Source organism: Dendrobates tinctorius, unplaced genomic scaffold, assembly GCF_039654945.1.
Source record: "Dendrobates tinctorius isolate UK_male_01 unplaced genomic scaffold, ASM3965494v1 ptg000022l, whole genome shotgun sequence".
In the NCBI taxonomy this organism is placed as follows: Eukaryota; Metazoa; Chordata; class Amphibia; order Anura; family Dendrobatidae; genus Dendrobates; species Dendrobates tinctorius.
Window position 1 is genome coordinate 7,137,279 of NW_027361690.1, and position 13,509 is coordinate 7,150,787.

The 13,509-nt window shown below is 48.1% G+C and overlaps 1 protein-coding gene across 2 annotated transcripts in view; it reads left to right on the forward strand.

The window, feature by feature from the left end:
• The first annotated feature begins 3,825 nt into the window (after nucleotides 1-3,825).
• The window catches only part of ATOSA (atos homolog A), a 71,031-nt gene continuing 61,347 nt past the window's right edge, over nucleotides 3,826-13,509 (forward strand). The window contains exon 1 of one of the 2 annotated variants that reach the window (XM_073568409.1): nucleotides 3,826-4,825. In XM_073568409.1, coding sequence (XP_073424510.1) covers nucleotides 4,780-4,825 — 46 coding nt within the window. In that variant the 5' untranslated portion in view covers nucleotides 3,826-4,779. The remainder of the gene's footprint in view (nucleotides 4,826-13,509) is intronic. The other variant, XM_073568408.1, reaches the window with a different exon arrangement.

Genomic DNA, 13,509 nt, shown 5'->3' on the forward strand with positions numbered 1-13,509 from the left:
ACGTTACTAGTAGTACAAAGGCTCTGAAAAAGCACTATGGCTCCTCACCCCCCAAAAGAAATCCAGTCAATTCTGTGGTCCCAAATGCAAATGCCCCCTTCCTTTTTGAGCCCCAATGTGCCTAAACCACATTTAGTGTACACGTTTGGCATTTCTAAAGTGATGAGAGCCTGTCTAATTTACGAGGTGTATGTCTCCGATCCACGAGCTGGGCAGTGCAATGTACTAGGCACTACAATGGCATATTTTCAATTTTCACTCAACCACATCCACTGCTACTTGTTGCTGGAAAACATTCGAAGAGTCAAAATCGTCACTACACCTGTATATAAATTCACAGAGGTGTGTAATTTCCAAAATGGGGTCACTTGAGGGGGTCACATATGCGGAATTTCCATATTCAGTAGATATTGTGTGACAAATTTTGGTACCATTTTTACCCATTTCCCCGTGTGAAAATGTAAAATTTTTGTGGTAAAAGTATAATTATTTTTTCTTCACTGCCCAATGTTATAAAATTCTGACACACCCGTGGTGTTAAAATGATCACTGGACCATAAACATGAATTCATTGAGAGGTGTAGTTTTTGTAAAATGAGATCACTTATAGGGGGATTCTGCTTTTCTGGCACCTCAGGGACTCTGTCAATGTCACATGGCACCCTCAAACTATTCCAGCAAAATCTGAACTCCAATATGGTGCTCCTTTCCTGAGCTTGGCACTGTGTGTCAAAAGTAGTTTTTGACCTCAAATTTGGTATTAGCATACTCAGGAAGAATTGAGTAACAAATTGTACGATCCATTTTCTCCTATGATCCCTCTTGAAAATTGAAAACATGGGGCAAAATCAAAGTTTAGTGGAAACATTTTCCAATGACTCAGACCAATGTTATACAGTTCCGTGAATCACCTGAGGGTTAAAAATGCTCACTACACCACTGGAGGAATTGTAGTTTCCAAAATGGGGTTATTTGTGGGGTTGCTTCAGTTTTGTCTTGTCAAGGACTCTTCACGTGACATGGTATCTGCAACCTATTCCAGCCAAAATTGAGCTCCAGAATTTCCTTTTAAGCTCTGCCGTGTGCCCAAACAGTGATGTTCTCCACATATGGGGTATTGTAAAACTCAGAAGAAATCTCACTACAGATTTTGGAGTCATTTTTATCCTGTCAACCTTGTGAAAAACATTGGGGGCTAAAGCAACATTTTTGAGGGAATGTGAATTTTTTCCTTTTCACAGCTCCATGTTATAAAATTCTGAGAAGCACCTGTGGGTTCGAGGTGCTCACCTCACGCTTAAATAGGGTGAGGTTTAGGGCAGTTTCACACGTCAGTATCTCCGGTACGTGTAGTGACAGTTTTCTCACGTACCGGAGACACCGACACACGTAGACACATTCGAATGACTGTGTCTATGCAGATGTCAGCGTGTTTTCACGGACCGCGTGCAAAACACGCTGACATGTCCGTTTTTGTGCAACAGCACGGATGACACGGACCCATACAAGTCAATGGGTCCGTGTAAACACGTACCGCACACGGATGCTGTCCGTGTGCTGTCTGTGTGCGATCCGTGTGTTTTTAAAAGTCAAAGGGTTAACATTGAAAATAATTTTTCAAAAACACGGACACGTGGACAGCACACGGATGGTACACACGGATATACGGATAGCACACAGATATCACACGGATGGCATACGTATGCACACGGACACGGATAGCTCCGGTACCGGAATTATCTGGACGTGTGAAACTGCCCTTAAGGGGGTTTTACACATAGCGATATCGCTAGCAATATCGCTAAAACGTCACTGGTTTTGTGACGTTGCAGTGATATTGCTAGCGATATCGCTATGTGTGATACTTACCTCTGACCGGCTCCCCCGCTGGTTATCACTGATCACGCGAGATCCATTTCTCATCCGGCTCTTCCTGCTGGCGCCGATGAGCGACGCGTGGATGCGGGCGGGAGGACGTCAGGATCGCTGTGTGTGAAAGGTAACGTCCGCTGTGTCGCTGCTGCATCGCTGTGAGATCTTCCTGTGTGGAAGCTCACTAGCGATCATTTAGCAATGCACCAGCGATCCTGACCGGGTCGGATCGCTGGTGCATCGCTAAATGTAAAAGGCCCTTTACACTGTTTAGACACATGAGGGGCTCTGCAAACATGACATGGTGGCCACTATCTATGCCAGCCAATTTTACACTCCATATGCTCCTTCTCTGCCGAGCCCTCAAACAGTAGTTTCCCACCACATATGGGGTATCAGTGTAGTAAGTTTTTCAATGTGTCATTGTTAGTTTGCATGCATTTTGTGTTTGTTTTTTTGTATGTAACCCCTTCTCATGTCCAGCACCAGGGAATGGTGTTATATAAATAAATAATAATAATACAGTGCATTTTCTCCTGTTACCCCTGTGAAAATGAAACATTTGGGGCGAAAGCAACATTTTCAAAAGTAAAATTTTCATTTATTCCTTCCACATTGCTTGAATTCCAGTGAAGCCCTTAAAGGGTTAATAAACTTCAAGAATGTGGTTTTGAGCTTAAAATAGTGTCACTTTGGGGTATTTTCTGTCACAAAGTCACTGCAAATATGATGTAATCCCTAAATAATTGGGTTTATCAATTTTGATGGAAAAATGAGAAATCGCTGTTAAACTTTAAACCCTTCTAACTCCGTAACAAAAAAAAAATCATGTTTAAAAAATTGTGCTGATGTAATGTACCCATGTGGGAAATGTTATTTGTTGACTATTTTTGTGCGACACGACTCTGATTTAAGGGCACGAGAAATGAAAAGTTTGAAAATTGCTAACTTAAAAAAAAAGTAAAATTTTATACATAAACGCAAATGATATCGACCTAAATTTACCGCTAACATAAACTACAATGTGTCATGAAAAAATATTACCTCAGAGTCAGTGGGATCCGGTGAAGCGTTCCCGAGCTATTACCACATAAAGTGACAGTGGTGAGAATTGTAAAAAACTGACCTCTTCAGGAAGGTGGAAACAGGCTGGGGGGTGAAGGGTTAAATAATAATAATAATAATAAAAAATCTACAAGTTTGGTATCACCGTCACCATACTGACCAGGAAAATAAATAATAATAATCTTTATTTTTATATAGCGCTAACATATTCCGCAGCGCTTTACAGTTTGCACACATTATCATCGCTGTCCCCGATGGGGCTCACAATCTAAATTCCCTATCAGTATGTCTTTAGAGTGTGGGAGGAAACCGGAGAACCCGGAGGAAACCCACGCAAACACGGGGAGAACATACAAACTCCTTGCAGATGTTGTCCTTGGTGGGATTCGAACCCAGGACTCCAGCGCACTACGGACACCAGAGAAAACAAAACTCAGAAACAATGGCGGGATTGCGTTTTGTTTTTCACCAATTTATCGCAGTTAATTTTTTGTTCATTTTCCAGTCAAAGCTACAACTCGTGCAGCACAGAGAAGTGGACAGCAAAGGGGGCTCCGGGGCACACGGGGGGCTCAGTGTAAGGCCACGTTCACACAGTATGTTACCTCAGTATCTGGAAGCCAATACCAGGACTGGGTGATAAATACAGAAGTGGGGACTGGTGTAAAAACTGACCAAATACTGGACGTGTGAACGCGGCCTGAGGAGCCCTGATCTCTCAGCACAACACCACACAGCCCACTGACTCCAGCAGCAGCTGGCCACGCATGCGCAGCCCATCACCATCACTTCAGTGACTGTACACTATAGCCCGGAGTGTGCCGCCTCCGTGTACACGGTGCGTGCATCCTTTCTCAGCGCTGTGGGCCCCGCGCGCTGCTGAGGCTGCTCGCAGCACCGGAGGGTTCTCACGGTCTCGTTACCACGGCAACGCGGTTCCTGGCGGAGCCTCAAGTGCCAGAGGAAGTGACGACAGGGGATTGGCTGTTGTTGGGACACGTGACCCGTCGGGCTGCAGCATAGACAGTGTTGTGACAGTCGGGAGTCAGTGAGGAGGGTGGTGGGGTCAGCGGGGTGACAGCAGGCGGCTTCGCGGACGGGACGGGCGGACACTCACTGACTTGCCTTTCCGCTGACAAGTTGATGAGTGCGGGCTCCCGACTGCTCTGTAACTTCCCATGTCCCAGGGGGGCGCTCATGGTCCTGGCAGTGGCCCTTCGCATTGAGGCCAGGGGGAGAGGAGGACAGGAGGGGGCCCCACAGTACCGGCCAGGGGAGATGGTGCAGCGGATCGAGCCTTGGGAAGGCATTGGCCAGAGCCTGGCTTCCATGTAGCGGGAGGGGAGACGATGCCGGGAGAGGGAGGATGGCAGTGGGATTAGCTCGGGTGGGGGAAGCGGGGCCAGGTCACCGGGGTTAGTGGGGACGGCACTGAGGCCCCGTGACCGATCACATCGCGCATTCCCGCCAGGCGCCAGTGACCCGATTGATCGGCGACCTTGCTGATCGCTTATTGATTAACTGGAGTGACAATGTGTCAGCTGTGACCTGGCAGGGAGGAGAGGAGGAGGAGGGGGCAGAATCAGCTGTGCGGATGGCAGGGTCCGCCTTGTAGGCACTATCCAGACGGGGATTGTCTGGCGGTGACCCTATCGGGTGAGTCACCCTCCGATCGCACGGCCCGCGGGCTCCCCAGTCTGTGTGTGATGAGAGCTGCCCGCAGGTTATAAATAGGCTGGGCAGTGTGGGCACAGGGTGGCAGGGGCAGCGTCACTCATGTGCGACCTCTCATAGCAAGAAGTGCCCCCAGAGAGGAGGACCCCCGGGAGGAGGACGAGCAGCATGAAGTCCTCCTGTGACACGGCCGAGAGGATGAAGCCAGACAGAGGTAATCATGATCGTCTGCAGCTGGAAAGGACGCTCTCATCTAGTCTTTGTGCCCCCAGTGTTGTTGTTGTTGACTCTGTGCCCCCCAGTACTCCTCTTGTCTCTGTGCTTCCCCCCAGTATTGTTGTTGTCTCTGTGCCCCCCCCAGTACTCCTCTTGTCTCTGTGCCCCCCCCAGTACTCTTATTGTCTCTGTGCCCCCCCAATACTCCTTGTCTCTGTTCTGCCCCCCAGTATTGTTGTTGTCTCTCTGCCCCCCAGTACTCCTCTTGTCTCTGTGCTTCCCCCCAGTACTCCTCTTGTCTCTGTGCTTCCCCCAGTATTGTTGTCTCTGTGCCCCCCAGTACTCCTTGTCTCTGTGCTTCCCCCAGTATTGTTGTTGTCTCTGTGCCCCCCAGTATTCATCTTGTCTCTGTGCTTCCCCCCAGTATTGTTGTTGTCTCTGTGCCCCCCCCAGTACTCCTCTTGTCTCTGTGCTTCCCTCCAGTATTGTTGTCTCTGTGCCCCCCAGTACTCCTCTTGTCTCTGTGCTTCCCCCCAGTACTCCTCTTGTCTCTGTGCTTCCCCCAGTATTGTTGTCTCTGTGCCCCCCAGTACTCCTTGTCTCTGTGCTTCCCCCAGTATTGTTGTTGTCTCTGTGCCCCCCAGTATTCATCTTGTCTCTGTGCTTCCCCCAGTATTGTTGTTGTCTCTGTGCCCCCCCCAGTACTCCTCTTGTCTCTGTGCTTCCCTCCAGTATTGTTGTCTCTGTGCCCCCCAGTACTCCTCTTGTCTCTGTGCTTCCCCCCAGTACTCCTCTTGTCTCTGTGCTTCCCCCAGTATTGTTGTCTCTGTGCCCCCCAGTACTCCTTGTCTCTGTGCTTCCCCCAGTATTGTTGTTGTCTCTGTGCCCCCCAGTATTCATCTTGTCTCTGTGCTTCCCCCCAGTATTGTTGTTGTCTCTGTGCCCCCCCCAGTACTCCTCTTGTCTCTGTGCTTCCCTCCAGTATTGTTGTCTCTGTGCCCCCCAGTACTCCTCTTGTCTCTGTGCTTCCCCCCAGTACTCCTCTTGTCTCTGTGCTTCCCCCAGTATTGTTGTCTCTGTGCCCCCCAGTACTCCTTGTCTCTGTGCTTCCCCCAGTATTGTTGTTGTCTCTGTGCCCCCCCCAGTACTCCTCTTGTCTCTGTGCTTCCCTCCAGTATTGTTGTCTCTGTGCCCCCCAGTACTCCTCTTGTCTCTGTGCTTCCCCCCAGTATTGTTGTCTCTGTGCTTCCCCCCAGTATTGTTGTCTCTGTGCCCCCCCCAATACTCCTTGTCTCTGTTCTTCCCCCCAGTATTGTTGTTGTCTCTCTGCCCCCCAGTACTCCTTGTCTCTGTGCTTCCCCCAGTATTGTTGTTGTCTCTGTGCCCCCCAGTATTCCTCTTGTCTCTGTGCTTCCCCCCCAGTGTTTGTCTCTGCCCCCCCAGTACTCCTCTTGTCTCTGTGCTTCCCCCCAGTATTGTTGTTGTCTCTGTGCCCCCCCCAGTACTCCTCTTGTCTCTGTGCTTCCCTCCAGTATTGTTGTCTCTGTGCCCCCCCAGTACTCCTCTTGTCTCTGTGCTTCCCTCCAGTATTGTTGTCTCTGTGCCCCCCAGTACTCCTCTTGTCTCTGTGCTTCCCCCCAGTATTGTTGTCTCTGTGCCCCCCAGTACTCCTCTTGTCTCTGTGCTTCCCCCCAGTATTGTTGTCTCTGTGCCCCCCAGTATTCCTCTTGTCTCTGTGCTTCCCCCCCAGTGTTGTTGTTGTCTCTGTGCTTCCCTCCAGTATTGTTGTCTCTGTGCCCCCCCAGTACTCCTCTTGTCTCTGTGCTTCCCCCCAGTATTGTTGTTGTCTCTGTGCCCCCCCCAGTACTCCTCTTGTCTCTGTGCGTCCCCCCAGTATTGTTGTTGACTCTGTGCCCCCCCAGTACTCCTCTTGTCTCTGTGCATCCCCCCCAGTATTGTTGTTGACTCTGTGCCCCCCCAGTACTCCTCTTGTCTCTGTGCTTCCCCCCAGTATTGTTGTTGTCTCTGTGCCCCCCCAGTACTCCTCTTGTCTCTGTGCGTCCCCCCAGTATTGTTGTTGACTCTGTGCCCCCCAGTACTCCTCTTGTCTCTGTGCGTCCCCCCCAGTATTGTTGTTGTCTCTGTGCCCCCCAGTTCTCCTCTTGTCTCTGTGCTCCCCCCCCAGTACTCATCTTGTCTTTGTGCTTCCCTCAGTATTGTTATCTCTGTGCCCCCCCAGTACTCTTCTTGTCGCTGTGCTTCCCTCAGTATTGTTGTTGTCGTCTCTGTGGCTTCCCCCCAGTATTGTTGTTGTCGTCTCTGTGGCTTCCCCCCAGTATTGTTGTTGTCGTCTCTGTGGCTTCCCCCCAGTATTGTTGTTGTCGTCTCTGTGGCTTCCCCCCAGTATTGTTGTTGTCGTCTCTGTGGCTTCCCCCCAGTATTGTTGTTGTCGTCTCTGTGGCTTCCCCCCAGTATTGTTGTTGTCTCTGTGCTGCCCCCCCAGTATTGTTGTTGACTCTGTGCCCCCCCAGTACTCCTCTTGTCTCTGTGCGTCCCCCGAGTATTGTTGTTGTCTCTGTGCCCCCCAGTTCTCCTCTTGTCTCTGTGCTCCCCCCCCCCAGTACTCATCTTGTATTTGTGCTTCCCTCAGTATTGTTATCTCTGTGCCCCCCCAGTATTGTTCTTGTCGCTGTGCTTCCCTCAGTATTGTTCTTGTCGCTGTGCTTCCCTCAGTATTGTTCTTGTCGCTGTGCTTCCCTCAGTATTGTTGTTGTCGTCTCTGTGGCTTCCCCCCAGTATTGTTGTTGTCGTCTCTGTGGCTTCCCCCCAGTATTGTTGTTGTCGTCTCTGTGGCTTCCCCCCAGTGTTGTTGTCGTCTCTGTGGCTTCCCCCCAGTGTTGTTGTTGTCTCTGTGCCCTCCTTCTCCCAATATTGCTCTTGTCTCTCTGCCCCCAGTACTCATGTTGTCTCCATGCTCCCTTCATCTAATAGTGCTCCCCCCAGTACACCTCTACTCTGTGCTCCCCCCAGTATTGCTCCTCAGTGCTCGCCCCAGTATTGTTCTCGTCTGTGTCCCCCTCCTCAGTATTTCTCTGGTCTCAATGCCCCCATATGCTTGCTGTCTCTATGCCCCCCCCCCCTTCTTCCTAGTATTGCTCTTTTTCTCAGTGCCCCCCATATGGTTACTGTCCCTGTGCCCCCTCTTCTCCCTATCATTGCTCTTGTCTCTGTGCCCCCAGTACTCCAGCTCTGTCTGTAGTCTGGCAGTCGCACACTTCTCCCTGCTGATCCTGTGCCTATGAGCTTACAGTCAGCTGGACATGGCCTCATTAGTGGTGCACGTCTGCTGCTAAGTGAGTGAGGGTGATGGGGACACGGTGTCTCCTGCTGCCAAGTGAGTGAGTGTCATGTAGGTGATGGGCACAGTCTGTCTCCTGCCTGGGCCTTCATCCTTCCCTTTGTCTCCACTCCTGACTTCTTTGCTGTGCAGTGTGCAGTAATGGTTTCGGACTCCATTGTAGTGGCAGGTTATCTCCTCCTGTACGCCACCTCCTGCTGTCTGCCTTCCTGTGGATATAATGTCACCTAACACAAAGGACAGCGTGTACATGGCTGTATAGCTGCCTCCTATGTGCTATGTGCCCACATCCCCCGTTCCGGTGTCACTGTAGCAGTGTCTGGCTTTGTCATGTGTGTTGCATACCTCAAGCTTTTATTATTTATTTTTGTTTATTGTAAATAAGCTTTCTTTGTTTTTTTTCCATATTAAAAACAACCAGTGGTGCAACAGCAGACCCCAGTGTGACCGTCCGGTGCTGTGTCTGTGCCACCCCCAGATTTCAGGCACACATTGTAATGATTAGTGTCCTTCCTTCTCCCTATCGGTGCAGGTTCACCAGAACAGTCAGGCTTTTCTTTATAGGGTGTCAGGTTCCTTGTGATTGAGACGCCAGGCAGGGAAGAGTTAAGCCAATGAATAGCTGAGCTGGCAGGTTGTGTAGTATTCTGAGGAGCAGCTGATCTGTACAAAAGCAAGCTTGTCTTGGGTGGAATATGGCTCACGTTACAGCCGTGAAGAGTTGGATCTCCCCAACCTTCCACTCCAGAAATAACCCGGTGCTGGTGTTTACACTGTGACCGGATCAGAGAGCGGACTCTTATATGGCAGCACACAATGGCTCGTGACCGCTTTGTCGGCCCTGGTAGAACTCGATCTTTGCGATGTTTCCATCCGGAGCGCTGCAGTCAGACGTCCTTTGTGCTGCATTCCATCACATAATGGTGTTTGAGGACATTGGTTAGGAGTAAATGAAAATAGACAGAATTGACGGCATTTAAAAACATTTTACAGCCCGGTGTGAATATTTCTGCACCATTCATTTTATTGTCTCTTAGGACGTGCAGGCGTTTTTCAGGCCAGCGTTTCCTCTGGACTTATTTAGAGTCACGTATAAATAGTGCCGCTATATAAATATTCAGGGTAATATGACCAGAACATGTACACTTCCTCACCTAATAATTCTGGCCTATATTAGGCATGGTTGATGTTAGTCTGGCCTACCTTGACTTGCTTTTCATGAGGATGTGCATTCACTCTTTGTCTGTTTGGATGAGCCAATTTCATCCCGTTAACGAGTGATTAACAACTATATATTGTATATCAGTTGGTGGTTGTTTCCACAGGGCACGGAGTACTGATGGGAACAGTGACCGATCACACTATTGTTCTGTCCCCAAACAACTTCATGTTTTTGGCAAAAGATCCCCTGTTTACTCAGTGATGTGCTGATTTTTATACCAGCCTACCCAATCCAATAGCTGGCATGTGTACACGGGCCAATAAGGGCGTTCTTGTGAATGGTAGCACATTGTTGGCCTGCCTAAATGTCATCTTTGCCTCGAAGAAAAAAAACTAAATAAAACCTTCTTGTGTGCATACCTTTAGAGTTGAACATCTGTAATTTTGTCATCAAGCCTCCAGAACTTTCAAAAGCTGAAGGCATTTCTTTGTGCAATTAGATATTCATGCAAATCAGTCCAGGATCGGACAGCAATGCTGCGTCTCCCTACTTCAGGGTGATGGCATCATGGATTTCTATGGGGCTTTAACGCTCATATCAGCCTATATGCATTATGGTCTGATCTCGGACCTATTTGCACAGACGTCTAAATGCGCCGTAAGGCTATGCTCACGCTAGGGTATAACAGAGCCGAGTGCTACGCGATAATTTTTCCGATAGCACTCGGCCTAGTGTCAGACTATGGGGCAGTGCAGCTCAGAAATTATTTTCTCATGCCGATTTTGCATAAGAATGATCACAAAATCCTGTGAGTGCATCTGATAACCGGACCACATGCACCAATGCCAGTCTATGTGTGCGTGTGAAACATTGAACTCCACTTGGATGATATATGCTGAAACGGGCAATGGAGGAGATGGAGAAATTACTTTCTCCATCTCCTCTGCACCTGTGCTGTGATTCTAAATTAAAACCTGGTAAACATGGGTTTGATTTGGACCCTGCCACTGCTTTCCACATACTTTAGCCCTTTTCTGATAAAGTAATGTACAGTACAGACCAAAAGTTTGGACTCACCTTCTCAATCAAAGAATTTTCTTTATTTTCATGACTATGAAAATTGTAGATTCACTCTGAAGGCATCAAAACTATGAATTAACACATGTGGAATTATATAATTAACAAAGAAGTGTGAAACAGCTGAAAATGTGTCTTATATTCTAGGTTCTTCAAAGTAGCCACCTTTTACTTTGATTACTGCTTTGCACACTCTTGGCATTCTCTTGATGAGCTTCAAGAGGTAGTCACCGGAAATGGTCTTCCAACAGACTTGAAGGAGTTCCCAGAGATGCTTAGAACTTGTTGGCCCTTTTGCCTTCAGTCTGTGGTCCAGGTCACCCCAAACCATTTCGATTGGGTTCAGGTCTGGTGACTGTGGAGGCCAGGTCATCTGGCGTAGCACCCCATCACTCTCCTTCTTGGTCAAATAGCCCTTACACAGCCTGGAGGTGTTTTTGGGGTCATTGTCCTGTTGAAAAATAAATGATGGTCCAAATAAACGCAAACCGGATGGAATAGCATGCCGTTGCAAAATGCTGTGGTAGCCATGCTGGTTCAGTATGCCTTCAATTTTGAATAAATCCCCAACAGTGTCACCAGCAAAGCACCCCCACACCATCACACCTCCTCCTCCATGCTTCACGGTGGGAACCAGGCATGTAGAGTCCATCCGTTCACCTTTTCTGCGTCGCACAAAGGCACGGTGTTTGGAACCAAAGATCTCAAATTAGGACTCACCAGACCAAAGCACAGATTTCCACTGGTCTAATGTCCATTCCTTGTGTTCTTTAGCCCAAACAAGTCTCTTCTGCTTGTTGCCTGTCCTTAGCAGTGGTTTCCTAGCAGCTATTTTACCATGAAGGCCTGCTGCACAAAGTCTCCTCTTAACAGTTGTTGTAGAGATGTGTCTGCTGCTAGAACTCTGTGTGGCATTGACCTGGTCTCTATTCTGAGCTGCTGTTAACCTGCGATTTCTGAGGCTGGTGACTCGGATGAGCTTATCCTCCGCAGCAGAGGTGACTCTTGGTCTTCCTTTCCTGGGGCAGTCCTCACGTGAGCCAGTTTCTTTGTAGCGCTTGATGGTTTTTGCCACTGCACTTGGGGACACTTTCAAAGTTTTCCCAGTTTTTCGGACTGACTGACCTTCATTTCTGAAAGTAATGATGGCCACTCGTTTTTCTTTACGTAGCTGCTTTTTTTCTTGCCATAATACAAATTCTAACAGTCTATTCAGTAGGACTATCAGCTGTGTATCCACCAGACTTCTGCACAACACAACTGATTGCCCCAACCCCATTTACAAGGCAAGAAATCCCACTTATTAAACCTGACAGGGCACATCTGGGAAGTGAAAACCATTTCCGGTGACTACTTCTTGAAGCTCATCAAGAGAATGCTAAAAGTGTTCAAGCGGTAATCAAAGCAAAAGGTGGCTACTTTGAATATAAGACATATTTTCAGTTTCACACTTTTTTGTTAATTATATAATTCCACATGTGTTAATTCATAATTTTGATGGCTTCAGAGTGAATCTACAATTTTCATAGTCATGAAAATAAAACTCTTTGAATGAGAAGGTGTCCAAACTTTTGGTCTGTACTATATGCGGCATATGCTTTAATTTATTTTGCTCACTTATATAGCACCATTAATGCCACAGCGCTTTACATACATCATCATCACTGTCCCTATTGGTGCTTATGATCTAAATTCCCTATCAGTATGTATTTATAGTGTGGGACGAAACCGGAGAACCCGGAGGAAACAGATGTTTGAACCCAGGACCCCAACTCTACAAAGCTGCTAACCACTGAGCCACAGTGATTATACTCTGTATTTTCTGTTATATACAGTGGGGAAAATAAGTATTTGATACACTGCCAGTTTTGCATGTTTTCCTACCTTCAAAGATTGTCGAGGTCAGTAATTTTTATGGTAGGTACATTTCAAATTGTGAATGACAAAATCTAAAAATAAAAAAAAAACTTAAATCAAATACTGTGATTTTTCTATAATTAAATTGCATGAAATACGTTTTTGATCACCTACCAACCAGCAAGAATTCTGTCTCTCACAGACCTGTTAGACCTTAAGGCCCAGTCACACATAGTTTTGTGACACAACAGTGATGTCACCAGCGAGATCGCTGTGTGTGACAGCGATCAGCGACCGGCCCCCCTGCCGGTATCGCTGATCGCTCTTGGAAACCTCTGGACATTTCTTCCATCGCTGGTCTCCCGCTGGCCCTCACGCATCGCTACGTGTGACAGGCGGGAGACCAGCGATCAGCTGGTAACTAACGTATACATCGGGTATCTAAGGGACGCACGTCCCTTGGATACCCGATATGTACGTTAGTTACCAGCTCCCTGCATCAGCGCGCTGGTAACTAACGAACACAGCGACGACGCACGCTCTACGTCGCTGTGCTGATCGCTGGTGAAGCTGTCTGTTTGACAGCTCACCAGCGATCATGTAGCGACTCACCAGCGATCCTGACACGTTGATATCGTTGTCGGGATCGCTGGTGAGTCGCTATGTGTGACTCCAGCTTTACTCATTACCTGTATAAAAGACACCTGTCCACACAATCAATCACACTCCAACCATTCCACCATCGCCAAGACAAAAGAGCTCTGTAAGGACACCAGGGACAAAATTGTAGACCTGCACAAGACTGGAATGGGCTACAAGACAATAGGCAAGCAGCTTGGAGAGAAAGCAACAACTGTTGGCACAATTATTACAAAATATAAGAAATGCAAGATGAATGTCAAGCTTCCTTGGTTTGGGTCCCATGCAAGATCTCGCCCCGTGGAATAAGGATGAGAAAGATCAGGAATAGGCCCAGAACTATACAGGAGGACCTGGTCAATGACCTGAAGAGAGCTGGAACCACAGTCTCAAACATTAGTGTTAGGGCAGGGTCAGATGACCGTATAACTCAGTGCGAGAATCACATGGTAAACCTCTTACTGGCTGTAGGCTCTACTGACCTGAGCTTGACAGCTGCATAGTAATCAATCACGCTGTCTTGACCCTACCCTTAGTAACACACTACGCCATCATGGATTAAAATCCTGCAGGACACACAAGGTCCCCC